Source organism: Crocuta crocuta, unplaced genomic scaffold (assembly GCF_008692635.1).
Source record: "Crocuta crocuta isolate KB4526 unplaced genomic scaffold, BGI_CrCroc_1.0 scaffold41, whole genome shotgun sequence".
NCBI lineage: Eukaryota > Metazoa > Chordata > Mammalia > Carnivora > Hyaenidae > Crocuta > Crocuta crocuta.
This window is the reverse complement of record NW_027529428.1, coordinates 15,345,062-15,362,054: the sequence shown is the minus strand read 5'-3', so window position 1 is coordinate 15,362,054 and position 16,993 is coordinate 15,345,062. Positions and strand designations below refer to the sequence as shown.

At 46.2% G+C, this 16,993-nt stretch overlaps 1 protein-coding gene across 1 annotated transcript in view; it reads left to right on the top strand.

Moving 5' to 3' along the window:
• Positions 1 to 16,993, top strand: part of GLIS3 (GLIS family zinc finger 3) — a 438,239-nt gene that overhangs the window by 389,829 nt on the left and 31,417 nt on the right. The window contains 1 exon segment of the mRNA XM_077759313.1: positions 3,738 to 3,906. Coding sequence (XP_077615439.1) covers positions 3,738 to 3,906 — 169 coding nt within the window.

Below are 16,993 nucleotides of genomic sequence, written 5' to 3'. Positions count from 1 at the left end.
AAGGAGGGAAGGAAGGAAGGAAGGAAGGCAGGCAGGCAGGAAGGAAAGATATTCTTAGACTATACAAAGTTGGCAGCCTGGACACATGACTGATAGAGCTGGAAATTCCTAGAAGTCAGTATAAGTAGGAGACGTTACCTGTGCACAGTGACAATTACTGAGAAATGTGGATGTCTGGTAGAAGCCAAGGGCAATCCTACAAGAGCCTCAGTTATCTCATTCCAGAGTTTTATCCATTTTATCAGAAGGGTATGTGAAATGTTGGGAAGCCATTTTGGTGTCACTTCCTCTAAGCCTCTGGTCATTACAGCGGTCACAGGCAGCATCCACAAGCAGCAGTATTGTCCGGGACTGTACACAAAGGGCTCTGCGTAGACACTGGACTAGAAACTTCTACTAGGTTCCCTACCTCACCAGGAGAGATTTTGTCCCATACTTCTCATCCCATCTGTTAGGCAATAGAGGCAAGTCACGGGCTTTGGTTTACTCAGAGGCGATTTCTTACAACCAACGTAAGAAACTATTCTGTATACTTGATAAATTCAGACTTCAAATTGAACCCCAAAGCACCCCCCTTGTTTTTCTTGTGGGGTCCCCAGTCAAAGGGTCCCTGCCTGTTTCGGTGCCATTCACCAGCTTTAGCAGCAGAAGAAAGGGCTGTTGATATGTGTTTGACTGTTGGTCAGCCAGCACTTGACCTCAGCACAGCTGGAGGGCATGTTTCTGAGCCTTCTGCCCTGTATCATACACCTCTCACGCCCTCATACCCCCTCCACCACCTGTTCCTACCGGCGGCCACTGCTGTAGAAACCATTGGCACCGGATAGATAGAACTTAGAAGCACCTCCCTTCAGCTGTACCATGTGTCTCTGGCATTCTGCCCATTGGCCTTCTCAGATGCTCTGCTCTTGGGTATCTGTGAGAGCTTTAGCCACTCTGGGACATGTGCCTACTTGGAGGTAGGAGAGAAGTGACACCCAAGGGCAACCTTTGACCAGTCAGGAACGGGATTGGGTGGATGAATGTTTCCTTCTGTTCCTGTCCTGCTCCTTGAGCCCCAGATGGACTCCACTGACATTGAGATTGTGTTCGTATTTGTCTATTCCAACAAACATGAATGATACCATTGGAGACAGCAGGCACCGAGGGTGTCCTGTTCCCTAGTCTGTCCCGGGACCTGGCTCGGTGTCACCACACAATACATACTCCATAAATACCTGTGTAACAGTTGGCTGCTGAGAGAGGAATCAGAGGAACACAGGTAACTGCATTCAGAGCAAAAGTATTAAAATAAGTAGAGGATATTATAGTCAAGAGCACAGTAGTAGAAGTCGCTGTGATATATTGAACATTGAAACTGTTTGGGGCATGGCCAGTTGTTTGATTTGGCCAGAGTGTAGGGCACACCATGGGACCAAAGGTAAGAAGGTGTGTTAAAGCACTTGGCACACCACTTCATGATCTCTACTAGCGGTTTTCAGCATTTGGGTAGCATCGATGCATAGAGACGTCTTCCTCTCACTAAACCGCAGCCTCCTCAAGGTTAGGGACCTGCGTATAATAAGTGGCTAGCATTTAGTAGGCCCTTTAGAGAAAATAATGGAGTTTAGATGACGGATGGACAGACAGATGGATAGAGGGATGGCAGGCGGTTGGTCCTGGCCGCTGGATGAAGGAGAGGCCCCACCCAGGCCTAACTTTCAGTGCAGGCTGCAAATAGTACTAAATTCCCCAGCCTGTTTCACTGCAGCGAATGCAAAAATGTAGCTGATTTGGCTAGTGGAGACCTCTGGGAAGCACCACATTTTCTGTTGAGCCACAGAGTAGAGCACAGACTGTGCACCAAGCGTCCCTGTCGCCCACAGGGTTGGAAGCAGCAGGGGCTCTGCCTCCCTTGTGACGAACACATACACGTACATACAGAAATACCTCCAGGGGATCTGAAGCGATGGGCGCGTTCAGCAGCTCCGGCAGAATAAATAGGAGAGCTCACATGTCTACGCTAAGGCAGGAAAAAAAAAATCAGCTGTGTTTCCACAGTGTCTCCGTGACCTCTTATTATTCCATTAGTTTTTGGAATAGTATATAAAACACTAAGCTCCGTGCTGACAAACACCAGCATTGAATCTGTTGCCACAGTCAATCTGAACAGCCTTCTCCCCTGGGTAAAATTATTATTTGGAACACAAGCAGCATTGCGGTTGCCTGAGTGAGCTGAGCACAAATGAGGGTAGTGATTCATAAGGTGACTCGAGCGAGTTTGCAAACGTGCAACTTTTCCGGAGGCTGACGCACCAGGAGACGGCGGTGCAGCGCCTTTCTGAGCTAGTAAGCACTTTCTAGTCTCACCCCCTCTTCAGAACTTGGGGGGCTGTGGAGGCAGCACGTTTCTGAGGACAGGAGTTAACCTGGCACAGTGCTGACTTACCAGAAATAAACCCTTCACACGTTACACCCTTGTCAGTAGCTTTTGAGCGGAAAGATGGTAATTCTCCTTCTTCACCTATTCCTTTAGGTACTTGAACTCTTGTTCCATTGGATGAAGCTTTTGGGGGTGGGGTCATCTGGGGTATTAATTTGAACCTGAAGAGGTTGGAGAAAAGTGTGACTGGTCTAAAAGTATCGCTCCCTGAACTTTTAAACCCTCAAATCTCTGATTATGTGGCTGCTGCTTCTTAATCCTGAACCTGATTTCTTTTACTGTTTTTTTTTAGATCCATTTATTCTTTGACATCAGTAGAGTAAGTTCAAAAAGAGTGGAGATGGGTAGAAAGCTCAGCATCGATTTGTATAGAGAAGGAAGTTGAAGGGAGTCAGCGTAATGATGCTAGTTTGATTGCAGAGTGATGAGGTGTCTGCTGCGTAGGTCCCAGACTCTGAGAGCCTCTGCGATGGTGATAGATTCTAAAAGTGACAGGCCCCGTCTCTTTTGTGACATCGTACCAATTAGCTGATCTAAATGGGCACATGCTTAAGTTTGGGGTCACGTACACTTCTCAAAGGCTAGGCTGCCCCTATGGATGAAGCTGCATCTCCTCCTCTGTGTCATAATAGGGCAGCAGTGGGAAGAAATCCAGCCTTTGCACCCAGAGGCCCCATTTCATGGTTTGTGGTGCCAGGCACGGCTCATCACTGATGAAGATTAAGTGTGTCCACCCACCACACCGCTAGGGAAATGCCGGCTCAGTGAGACTCTGGGGTTAAGAGAGTGTCGGATTCTGCCCTGGGCTAGGACCAGAATGAGATATTCTGTTACCCTTGATTCATCAGGGACACAGAGGGAGCCAGCCCGACCCACAGAGGCTCGTGGCAGCCTTGAGAAGAGGCAGACAGCCTGTGTCTTGCCCCCTGTGGGTCAGCAGACCAAGTGTTCTATCCCCTGTCATATCCCCGTGACTGAAAAGTGCTCATACAGAGACCCTCACGCAGATGCAGACATTACAGAATCAACCGACTTTATGGTGTCCACACTGGGAGCTGGCGGGAAGGCAAGGCTGCACTCAGGAGACAAACGGTGAACTTGAAGTGGAGTTGCACACGAGCTCCCCGGGCAGCAGGAAGGGCCCGTTAGCCAGGGAGTCTGTTCCACCGTGAAAATAGAAGCTATGTAGATCCAATGAGCCAGGAATCATCCCCTTAAAGCCACCGAGAGGAGAGCAAGCCCCTAAATCACATTTTTTTGTCAGCCTTCGGCATTGAAACACACGTGGTCTGATGCTTGTTCTCCTTGATTTCAGCCTCCATCTTCTCCAGCAATCACTCGAGCCGAAGCGCAGCCACCGCCGGGGCCGTGCCAGCCCCACATGCTGTCGCTCACCCTTCTCCGGGACACAGCACGCAGGGGAGCCCCCACAACCCTGCCCCCCAGTTACCCCCACTCACGGCCGTGGATGCGGGCGCCGACAGGTAAGGCCATCCGTCTCTCTTCTCGTAGGTGTGTCCACTCAAGTCCCCTGCGTGGAGAAGCACTGTGACAGTTGCTGAATTTTGTTAATCATCCATTGGTGGTGGGTCAGGTCATCCAGAGGGGACATATTAAAAGTACACATACAAAAAGCACGCCGACCAAATAGCTCATTACCTGTCTTTTCCGTGGGGAAAAAATGAGAAGGCACAGAAGTGTCCAATGCTGTGAAAACATATCTGAATTTCCATCTTTCACACTTTTCCCAGCCTGTTTTGGGGACCCAACTTTAAGGCAGTGTCCCCACAGTCTGCAAAGCCTTCTAGGTGCAAGATGGTGCCTTAAGCACGTAGATCAGTATCAGCTCTGAGAGTATAGCGTTGACGGGCACAGGATTTTATGCCGGGGACCAGAAAATGGCTGTTCACTGAAGACTCTATGTTGATACTCTCCTCATAAAGAGTTTGGGGGAGAAATTTTTAAAATCTTGATGCTCTGTCCATAACTGTGGACCTCTGAACCCTCCAGTGATGTGGACAGCACGCAGCTTCTCTTGTTTTCCTCTCCACACGTCCGCAGCCTCGAAGTGACCTATATAGAGGTTACTCCCAGACATTCACGGTAAAAACAAAAAAGTTCTTGTGGGGACCCCTGTGCTGTCCTGGGGTCATAGGCGTTTGGGGGACAGAATAACAGGTCCAATAGGCAGCAAGAGCAAAGGTTTTCAATCCTGGAAATCTGGGATTTCACCAGCAATCTGTGGTTTCGTTGGTGTTGGCCTGGTCTATGAGTTTTCGAATATGTGTTTTGAAGTCTGATAAACCATGTAGTTTTTTTACGTGTGCCTACTCTTCACTTAATGATACATCGGTCCATTTCATAAACTTCTGTGGAATACTACATGTCGGACATTGTTCCGAGCACTGGAGATGCCAAGATTATTAAAACATGGTGCTGCCCTTCGAATTTAGTGGTAAGGACAGACCTGATTTCAAAGTATAGTAATGCTCTTTGGATAAATGATAGAATAGTGATGCCACAGGAGCCAGAAGAGGAGGGTGTCCCTAACTCAGCCTCAGGGAGGGAGGGCAAGAGTGATCTAGGCACAGAAGGAAGATTCAGACTTTCCAGATGGATAAATGGGGAGCCACATCCGAGGCAGCCAGAGGAACACGTGCAAGACACGAGAGGGTCAAAGACACCCGTGAAAGGAGGTCCCCACATGCTCAGGTGCCATTCTCCAGAGTGGACAGGACTGATGACGTCAGGTAAGAGTAGGTTGGCCCGTGTGAAGACACATATCTTATGCTGAGGGATTACTTGCCTCTTACTGGAAGTGAAGAACCATCATAGCCTATCTACGAGAAGAGAGACACACCAGATTGTCATTGTAGAGAAGGACCTCAGACAGCAGAGTAATTGAGTCTGGGAGCAGGGACAGGAGGTAAGAAAAACAAGAAAGGGGCTATTGCAGGAGTTCTTGTGAGTAAGAGTGAGGACGTGAACTAAGGTGAAATGGTTAGGATGGAGAATTTATCCAAGGCTATTATTTAGGAGATAGAACTGCTCATTATTAACGTATATATGGAGTAGAGAAGAAGGGCCAGATTCATTTGTGAGCCACACCTCTAGACACAGATGAAAACGTGTGCCATTAACAGAGGCAAAGGGAATGTTCAGAAGAGGGGAGTGTGGAAGAGAAAGGATGGTAATAAATGGACTTGAGGTGGCTGCAAAACACCCATGTGAATGGGTCTGGTCGTTAGAAATATGGATCAGAAGATGTTACACTTCTCTGAACTGTTCTGCATACGTGGTCAAGTGCAAACAGCTCCTAGCCTCCTCCTCCAGGCTCCATCAGCAGAACAATACAAATGGTAACCATCTCTTAAGCTCATGGACACTGGGGACAGGCAGTGCTGCCAGTTGTCTGATGTATTTCTGAAGGTTGAGATGAGCTTATCCATTTCAGCATTTTATGTAATATTCAGTTTGGTTTTTTTTTTTTAATTTACTATTTTATTTATTTATTTATTTATTTATTTATTTATTTATTTATTTTGAGGGAGAGAGAGAATGAGTGTGCATGAGCAGGGGAGGGGCAAAGGGACAAAGAGAGAATCCCAAGCAGGCTCCATACTCAGGACCAAGCCCAACATGGGGCTTGATCCCACTACCACGAGATCATGACTTGAGCCAAAATCAAGAGGTGGACACTTAACCAACTGAGCCACCCAAGCACCCCTCCCCCACAGCTGGGTTTTAAATCATATTAGACATGGGCTCCTCATCCTCTCATTTCCTTCTGCCTGGCTGAGAACCATACTCCACAAGGTAGTGCAGCTAAGAAACCATCTCTCGGGACCTCCTCTCCTTCGTCCCATCTTCCTATGAATACTCATGATCACTGTTTACGAGAATACAAGATATGAGAATGCGTATCTTCTTTTGGTACAGCCTAAAAAGAATAGATGTAGAAAAATATCTTAGCCGTTATTAGAATTAACAACCTCCCAGACACCTGATGCCAGAAAGCTGTTTGACTGTATTCTGTAGGTGTTCCTGCCGCTTGGCTTTGTTTCTTTTTAATATTTTATCTCATTTCATAATTTTAATTTTTTGTGATTCCCTCCTGTGAAAATTGATAACATACGAAACCTTGCCAGGATAGTCCAATGAGCACCTATACACCCTGCATCCATCTTCACCCACTGTTAATAGTTTGCCGTCTTCTGTTTCTGTCTCTTTCTTCTCTCTTTCTTTTTCTGCCTCAAGAGATCCTTTGTTTGCTTGCCTGTTGCTTCCAAAACCCTCTGAGAGACTGTTGTGAATATCATTGAGCTTTTAACCCTAATTACTTCGGGAAAGATCTCCTAAGAAGGACATTTCTCCTGCATAATCACAATGTAATTATCACACTCCGGAAAGTTAACATCAATAAAGCATTATCTAACATGCAGTCACTATGAAATTTCCTCGATTGTGTAAATAACATTCTTTATAGCTAGAGTTTCTTTTTTCTCTCTTTATTTTTGGATCTGGGATTGAATAAGATTGCAGTTCTCATATTTTGTTTTAGTCTTCTGGAATCTAATGAAGTTCCCCAGCTTTTCAAAAGTCACCATCATCATCATCATCATCATCATCATCATTGTCTTTCATGACATTAACAATTCCTGAAGAACTCAAGACATTCATTGTGCAGAATGTTCCTTCCAGACTTGAGACTTGCCTGCTCTTTTCCTCCTCAACAAGCACATTCCTCCTCAGGAGCACCACTTAGGGACTGCGGTGTCCCTTCCCTCTTTGGAGCCTTTGTTTGCACCTCATGGGGAATTAAGACTAAACGGACCACAGCAGGTGAAGCACCTAGCATGTGACGGTGTCATGTGACAGTGTGAAGACTGGCAACATTGGCATCGCTGAGAGATTGAGGTTTAGAAGCCAGAGGCTGTTGTTAAGTAACAACAGTGGTTGATCATGTAGATCACCCTGGAAGGGAAGAGGGAGAGGAAGGGGAAGGACGTGACAGTACTTTATGTGGCTGAGCAATGAAGTGGACCTTCTCATGTCTGTGGCTTTCCCTTCCCACCAGATGTGTGCCCATTCCTTTGCCAGCTCAACTGGACTGGGCAAGGGTATGAAAGGTTATCTCTTCCGATCGGGTTTGGAGAGGAGGGTGACGTGAAACAGCCCTGAATTATGCACTGTGTTTGCATTAGTGTGCAGCATAAAAACACTAAGAGGAAATGTGCTTACCTTCCACTTCTGGTTTATGTATCTTTGCCTCTGTTTGCCTGGGAAATCCCCCAGTAAAAACTCCAGCAGTTTTCTTAACGGAAATAGGTTTATCACACTTTGCGACTTTTAGTGGGAAACTGGCATTCTTTCCTGCTTTGCGGGCATTGATTCATCATTTACTTAGCTTTAACTTGTTAATAAAATGGGCTGAGTCACTGTCAGAAGTCAGGAAAGGTCCACCACATCTATCCAGTTAGCATCAGTTTCTTTGATCCTTACCATCATAAAAGAAAATCAACTTCTCTCAATTTGACGAGGTTCCATTTTTATTTTGAAATAGTATCTGGATGACACATCGTTTCGGTGATTTAAGCAGTACCACACCGCATTACCTTATGTTGACTTAAGTTACTAATGGAAGTGGTGTTTTACTATGTCACGTTGAGCGAGCCCATGGTACTTCATGACAGTGGCTTCCCATAAGAGGAACCCAGTGTCTTTGGAAGTGTCTGCTCATTGGGTTTCATAGTATGTCCGTTAGAGCAGAGGAAACAAACATACTGATGCAAATCCCTTTCTCAGATGGAGAAATCTTAACAATCCCAAGAAAAGCCAGCTGGATCTGTGTTGCTCGTCTTGTCCGAGAGCACGTCAGCTGCCTTTCTCCATTCTGCAGAAGTGCCCGGACGTGGCACGCGCTGTAGTACTTGCTGCCTTTCTCCATTCTGCAGAAGTGCCTGGCTGTGGCACGCGCTGTAGTACTTGTCAACAGAGCCTAAGGAGACTTGCGGGTTGACCACATGGAGCAACCGTGATGAACCCCGTCTGAACCAGAGAAGACTGAAAATGGAGAAATGATGCGGCCTCCTCCTGGAGTACACAATCGAGGACAGGAATCAACAGCAGAGAATGTTAGGGACAATTGCTTTTGAGAAGGTAGTCAAAATATCTTAACCATGAAAAGGAATGTTGGTTTCTTGAGTTCGTCTCAAGTATTAGGAAGCCATACTATTTTTTATTCGTATCAGATGTGACATTGCTACAGTTCTAGGTATATATATGTACAGTCTTTCTATGCCTTTGGGTAACCGGGCTGGTCTTCACTGATACCATTTTCTAAGTCAGCATTCAAAACCTCTTGTAGCTTTTCCGGCTGCTGAGGGGTTAAGGATAGCAAGTGTTTTCTCTCTATCTCCTTTGCGCTTCTGTGCAATTCTCCCGCTCTTGGCAAACCAGCCTGCTCGCTGACTTAGTTCATTTGCTTCTGCATCTTGTTTCCGGGTCCTTTTCTGCCCACGAAGACAATAAGGACCTTCCTTTATTGTCCTGTTCTTGACCAAACGTCACCCAGCCTGGAGCTTGGGTTAGTTCTCAACCCAGAAAGCCCCCTTGCTTCTTACGGCTCGCAGAGACAAGGTCCCCCGTTACATCTGTTGGTTACTATCATCTGTTGTGTTTATTTATCATTTCCCAGATGTTGCCTTGCTAAGTGAATTATTCGTGCTCTGACGGCAGGAACCTAAAGTTTCCTTACAGCCCCCGGACCGCGTGTGTGGTGCTTCCCGGTGCTGGGTGCTAAGGAGGGTTTGACAGAGAAGGACCAGTGGGAAAATGCCTGGGAAACAGCCAGCTCCCCTTGTCCGGGTGGGAGGCTCCTAAATAAGAATGGCGCCCTCTCACTCGTTGGTCTGGACAGTGGTGGACCAGTTCTTCCCGTTTCCAGCCATCTGATCAACCCGCATACTTCGCTACTGCACACAATTGCTCTAACGCATACGTTCACGCGCGTGTGCAGACACATGGCTAGGACTCCCCTGTTGGCATCCACTGTGGGGGCTCCCGACGTTGCTTTTCTGTGATGTTCAATACCAGGAGCCTGCTGCTCGCCATCATTTCCTGTCTTCATCTGCAGCATCTGAACAGCTCAGAACTCGGTCTGTTAGCCTCGGTGCCCTTTCTTCCCTGGGACTGTCTATGCAAACAAGATCATTGATATCTTCACCCACTCAGCTTTATTTTCCACCCTCATACACACACGCGTGCATGCCCACATATGCATCCTCCTTAATCTTTCCTCTCTCCTAGTGTATGTGCAATAATGGCTGAACTCAGAAGCATCATATAAAACATTCAAGTTTATCAGAATATATCCCAGCATTGGGGTACATTCATTTATTGAGTCACTTACTCAGCTGCTGTTTGGATCCAAGATGATATGCTAGACCCTGAGGATACAGTGGTCAACACGACGATGGACAGAACCCTGCCCTCTCAAAGTGCCCAGTCTTTTTTAAAAAAATTTTAACGTTTATTCATTTTTGAGAATGAGAGAGACGAGAGCAAGCGGAGGAGGAGCAGAGAGAGAGGGAGACACAGAATCCAAAGCAGGCTCCAGGCTCTGAGCTGCCAGCACAGAGCCCAACGTGGGGCTCGAACTCACGAACCATGAGCTGAAGTAGGATGCTTAACCCACTGAGCCACCCAGCCTCCCCTCAGAGTGTCCAGCCTCAACAAGAGATGATCAGATCAACAGGCAGGCATCACTTAGGCTGTTGTAAGGGAGTGCTGGGGAGGCTGTGGAGGTACACAGAAATGACCCAAAAATAGAAATAGAAGAAGAAACATCTCCCTGAGATCCGAAAGCCTGTCAGACCAGGCGAAGAACCATGGGTATGCCCCAAAGCCAAGAGGAGTGAATGCCAGCAAGGGGCGGAGCTTCATGTGTGGATGGGGGAGGAGCCTCTTAAAGGGCACTCAGGATATTGGGCTTTCTCTTGAGGACAGAGATTCGTATACTTGCCTAGGAAGGGTACCCTGGAGATTCTGGCACGCATTCCCAAGGCCTCCCTATCCTGTTATCCACTCAGCAAGAGTTCAGAACATCTTCTGTGACCAACCAAAGAAGAAATGACAACATACAAGCAGTCTGTCTGGTCCCCAGGAGACAAAGCGTGTCCTTTGTGTAGTCTAGACCAATGAGGCAGCACAGGTTTTATGTTGTTTTCTTTTTTTAATACAACTGGACATGAAAGGTTTTGTTCTTTATAATTCTAAATTTGTATTTTATGTAGTCATGACCTATATTAGAGGATTTTGAAGAGACACTGAGCATAAAAAAAAAAAATTCACCTCCATTTTGGCGACACAGTGACCAACATCTCAAAGTGAGAGCTCTAATACCATCAGGAACCTCGCCTCCCTTGTCTTTTTAGCTGTGGAAAGTTTCTGGTACTTTTCGATGTTTATTCCAGGGCAGAGTAGCCCACATGTCTTTGAACTTCTTCAGTTCTGATCCATGACCATAGCCATGCTTTATCCTCTGGGGCAGATATCGGTTGAGTTATTGGCCTTTGGAATGAACCTTCTTCTCACAGAGCTATTCACCTTACTAACAGCTTCTTAAATATATCAGCCTGATCTCCTCTTCGCACACGGAAGGAGAAATTGGCGATATCTGCTCCTTTCTTCTTCCTTACCTAGTGATTCTGAAGGGCTCCACTGGGAGGAAAAATTAAAGAACAGTCAAAAGGACATTGCTGACCTAGCCTCTCTAGTCTTGTCTGATTTGTCTCTGATCTGTCTCTAATTTAAATGGTCCGTGTTGTCTGCAGAACTTTTATGAGCGTTGTTTTCAGAGTCCAGTCTGTTTCTTGAAGATGGAGGAGAATAACGAGGGAAGGCTACATGGCCATGTTTGCTTACTACTAAGAACTTAAAAAGCCTAGGAGTCAACTTTGATTCCTCCCCTTCTCTGGCATTCTCTCACCTAATTAATCCGTAAGCCCTGTTCACTCTACCTTCGAACACGTTCTAGGCCTGATCAGCTTCATCTCTCCAAACCGAGTTCACCCTCCCATCCCAGCTACCGCAGCCCCCGAACTGGCCCCCACACCAGGGCCTGGTCTGCCCACACCCTCCCCCCCTCACCCCATTAGCCCAGGCAAGGCCATGCTCCACACCGCCCACACCACGTGAGCTGCCCTTTAAAATGTAAATGCAGGGGCGACTGGGTGGCTCAGTCGGTTAAGCATCTGACTCATGATCTCACGGATTGTGGGTTCGAGCCCCGCATCGGGCTCTGTGCTGACAGCTCAGAGCCTGGAGCCTGCTTCAGATTCTGTGTCTCCCTCTCTGCCCCTCCACAGCACATGGTCTGTCTGTCAGATATAAACCAACATTAAAAAACATTTTTTTTTCATAAAATGTAAATGGAATCTCTGAGGATTTCCTCCTGGAGTCCCTCCCCCACCACCCTTGGATAAAGTCTGAACTCCTTTATATAGGCTGCTAGGCCCTCTCTGTGGTCTGGCTTTAATCACACTCATTTACCCCTGCTCCTCCTGCTTATTCTGCCCCAGGCATGCTGGCTTTCTTATGATTCCTGGAAAATACCAGCTCATCTTGCTTCGGGGCCTTTGTACATGCTGTTCCTGAAACTTGAAAGGCACCTTCACCGGAACTTGACATGATTTGTGCCTTCCATTCCCGGTGTCTGCCCAAATGGGAACCACATCAGAAAGGCCTTTCTTGACCACTTCACCCAAACCCCCACCTCCAGTCACACCCCATAACCTCACTCTCTTCTGCTCACTCTCTTCATAGATTTAATAGCCCCTGAGGTTACACTGCCTGCTTACTGATTGGCTTACAATCCCCTAGAGCCGGAGCTCCCTGAGAGCAGAGACTATGTCATGCTTACATCTCCCCCCTCCTCAGCGCTTAGGAATTGTGTGGAGTGAACAGAGGGAGGAATGCAACTCTGATTACCTTATTATTTCTAGAAAAGGTACCAGGAATCTGGGGCAGGTGATTAGGGCTCTTCCATCCACCCGATCTCCTCTGCGTCACCTCAAGGCAAACTAAGAGACACGGATTTGAGTGCACGTGTGCCACTCCACCACACAACTAGTTTGACTCATGGTTCAAATATCCCTTCACATAGGATTGCTGTCCATGTATTTTTAATTTTGAAGTACACTCATTCTTCATTTTTAAGAGGTCTCCTTCATTTCACCCTTGAAGGCCAAGTCAGCCATCTTTATTTTGTTCCCACATTCCAAACGAATCTACCTCGCCCAAGATGATGTTTTTTTAGTCCCCTTGGATTTTCAGTCAGGAAAGTGAGTCATGACAGTAACAAGGAAGGCTTGAGGTAAAATAGAATTCCTCTTCTTGCGATCTCTACTTTAGTGCGTTAACGTGAGGCAACATGGAATTCAGACTAAGCCACTATGTTATTGACATGTATCTGTGTGTTCCTGTCGGAGAGCTTTCTCTGAAAGAAGTCCTGTAGAGGCAGGATTCCCAAAGTGAAAGCCCATGAGCCTTTCTAGCCTGAGTCAAGACATTGGCACATTACAGAGTACCTGCTCTCTGACAAAGAAAAGGCTGTTCAAAGGAATGCCTCTACTAAGTGTTTCTGTGTGATGTGAAAATCAACTTTATCATTTCCCCTCTTGAGGAGGTGGGGAGGCAATTGGGGGCGATTGACTGGGAAGAAAGTGTATTGTGTCTCTTTGCAAGGGAAGGTCCATCTGCCTGTTAGTGGTGAGGAGACCACTGAGGTGAGCAGAAACCAAGAGACAAAGGTTCTTTGCTTCTTTCACTGAAAAAATAGTCTTCAGTCGCTTTTCTGTTTAGTTGAAAGGCAAAACACTTTTCTCTGTTTTAATCCTCTTCCCCACAGTCAATGACTAGAATTGTTCTCTTGAATAAGATGATCTCCCCCCCAGAAACAAAAACTGTGGTCTCTGGGCAGATGTGATATCCAACTGGACATCAGCACCAACTGGGCAAAGGTACCATCTACCTGGACACAGAAACTGGCACCGACCTGGGAGCTAAGTCTGTTCAACAGAGTAATGTGTCAACAGCAATGGCCAACATGTATTATGTACTATACTCACCTCTGCGTAGGGCTGGATGAGGAGATACAAAATGGTAGCAAACATCCAAGGATTTGATGTTCTTTCCATCTATAAGAGCCAAGGGCCCTTCTCTAATTGTGAATGTTTACTAGACGTGTTTTCCTCTAGTTCATTTCTCTAACCAAACGTTGAGCCTTGTATTCAGGGGAAGGTGCAGAAAATTCCTTTGTGGTTACTACAATAGTAAGCTGGTATCCTGAAGATAAAAAAATAAATCACACATAAACAGCACATGTTACTACTGACCAAACCACCACCCAGCTAGTTCCTTTTCAAATTTATGGATTATATTGACTTTCAGGGTCTCATTTGGCAGTGGCTTTCAAAGGCACCTGGCCATCCTCGGCAGCAGGATGGTACCTGAAGTTAATTCTAAAAGTAACGTTCTCCGGATGCCGTCAAGAGACTCGTATTCACAGTTTGAGACCAGGAGAAAGGCAGAGAAGGGGCCATTTTTTACCTGCCCGTGCCCCCCGTCTCGTGTGTACACAAAAACAACCCTCTTCCCCCTCATCTTTCAGCTGGCTTTCTAATGACTCTCTCTTCTGAATGTTTTTCTTTCATCTGAGGCACTCCATTGCCAAGCAGACTGAACTCGGTGCCTAACACGGAGCCGAACCAGAGCAAGTCCTCTTTGCTACAGGACCATGAGTTAATCTCCTCACTTTGACCTGCTCAGAGCACCGCCTGAAGGATGATATCATTGCAGAAGGGTTTTTTGCTTTGATTTTTGTTTTTGTTTTTTAATAGCAGCATTTTTGACATCCAGTGTCTAAGACCACTCTGGATAAATTCTCTTCTGGTTGGTGATTTTTTTTTTTTTTTTGTAAGGAGGATTTGGCAGAATCAGACTTTTCTTCCCTTTCTCCCCATCGCATCAGATTCTGAAATAGACAAACAACTGAGTCACAGCCAATTCTGTAGTCAAGATAGTCCAAAAAATTCCGGCTCTTGGTTAAATGTGTCCTGCATAATTCATTTCTCTGACATATCCCGGGTGTCCTCTCCCCCTCCCTCTTCGTTTCCACAGTGGGGGGACGCTGTGATGCCCTCGGCCCTACTTCAGTCTACGCCAGAAAAAAAAATATACTTCTCGGCCTTGGGCATTGACAACTTTGTTTTCCAGAGTTAGAACTGACCCCTCCACCCAAGCAGAGCAAAGTGTCCTCCAGAACACGATCCTTTCTATTTTCCATAAACACTCACTCATCAGAATATACATGTGAGTCTTCTTTAAAAAGCCGTGGTGACCATTTCACCTACAGGCAGATTCACAGCCCTCACTTTATCGTGGTCTATGGGGGCTCGGGCACTCATTTTTGAGTCTTGGTCTTGTCCACTGTGATAAATTATTTGCAGTTAATATTGACCCAGCATCTCGTGAGGAGAATGAAACGCTAAGCCCTTCCAGGAGATGCATTCAGCCCTTCGACTGGTTTGGAGCAGAACCCTCAGACGGGACATGCAGCTCTTGGCCTGCTTTGGCCCTGCCCAAATGGACAGTGTTGCAATTACCCACACTTCCCAGCGGCTGTTTCTTCATTACTGAAAGCTGGTCTTGATTGTCTCAGAAGCAGAATTCAATTTGCAGTTCCCCCAGTAACGTGCTGTGATTCATTCGGGGACAAATCTGGATTGAACTGAGTCCAAGTGTCTCTTTTGTGAGACAGAAGGGAAGTATAAGTAGATACTATAGTCACCCAGATGAGTCAGCCAGGAATTCATGAAGTGATTCATAAATCGTTATAAAGACCACTAAAGTCTACTAAAATGGAGTGCTGTCTGGCTATACAAAGTGGGGTATTATCATTGGGGGGTTTTTTTTAGATGTTAAATCAGATGTGAAATCCTTAAAACTGTGCTTTTCTTTTTAGGTTTTGAAAAGGATTCCTTTTCTCCCCACTCTGTAGTTGGCCAACCGCTAAAGCCATTTTTTATTGATCGGTTTTCACAGATGAATTTAAAAACCACCACAGCTCTCTGGAGGATAACAAATACCTCCCCAAATCCACCATAGACTAGTTTGTGGCCATTATTTCTACTCCCTAGAAGCAAATCAATAATATTTTCCGTGTGAATACAATGAAACAAGTTGTTCTGATGTATTCTTCCTTCTTTGGGAGGTCCGNCCCCCCCCCCCGCCCCCCGGGGGAGAGAGAGGGGAGAAAAGAAGCGTCCAAAGCACATATCAACCAGCATTTAATCCATTTGATCATGGAAACCCCTCTTCTCAAAGTATTAACCCCCAGCACAGTGCTAAGATGTATGGTCCCGTGTTGCTGGTTACAACTGCTTGTGTACACAGCACAAATGAGGAAAAGTAAGACATACTTATGACATGTGCTCAACCTGCAACATGGTCTATTAGTCCATTTTGTTTGAAGAAATACAGTATGTAGTTGACACAGAAATACCCTGGACTTAGAGACAGGAGAGAGTGTTATCTGAAAGGAATTGTCCAGCTGGAAAGACTAAAAGTGTAAGCCCAGCTTGGGCACATGAAGAGCTTGGTGCAGAACAGAGAAAATTCACCGAAGCAAACTGGGAAACTCATTGCCAGGTTTCTTAAAGGCAGGAGGTTGCTGATACACCTATCGCCATCAGCTGGTGTTAAAGTTCAGAATCTGAGAGGCTCACAGGAGTCCCTCACCACCCTCCCTCACCCCACCCTCCCACCTTGCCTGCCATCCCCACTAGAGAGCTTCTTCCCTTTTTAGGATAACCTGGGGTCTGGGGACTAGCTGTGTGACTACGCAAATAATTTCGTGTCTCTGGGCCTACTTTATCTCATCCAAATAAAGTGGTACTCCAGTGCCCTTCAGCTAGTACAGTATATGATTGTCTGAACTTGTGAACTTAGGATACTCTGCTGGGAAACCCAGTACCAAGAAATGAGACTCTTACACAGGGCCACCATCCCTGCCCTTAGAACTAGAAAATCAGCCAGCTGACCAAATGCCTTGCTTTCTTTGAGCCATGGTATCCATATCTGAGTAGTTGAGAGAGGAGAGTCCTGAGATTTTTTTTTTTTTTTTTTTAGGAACTCAATAGAAATAGAACGCAATGTTGGAACCAGTCTTACACAGCTGTCAAGCACTGGGTATGGGTCAATGTCACGGTACCTTAAGTGCACGTTCTCTTTAGAGCAGTCATTCCATAAACATGTATTGATCAGCTGTAATGTGTCACTGATTCTAAACTACTTTGAGACCTCTGACCTCCCAATTTAAAATTGCTCACAATCTACCCCCAGCCCTCACCTTTCATTCTTGACTTTTCTCCACGGTACTCATGTCCGAAGTACAACGTATAGTTTGCTTACTTGACTTTGTTCATTGTCTGCCTCCCCTCACCAAAATATAAGTCCCACAAAGGCAGGGATATGTGTCCTGTCTTTCTCTGTCCCTAGTGATTGGAACAG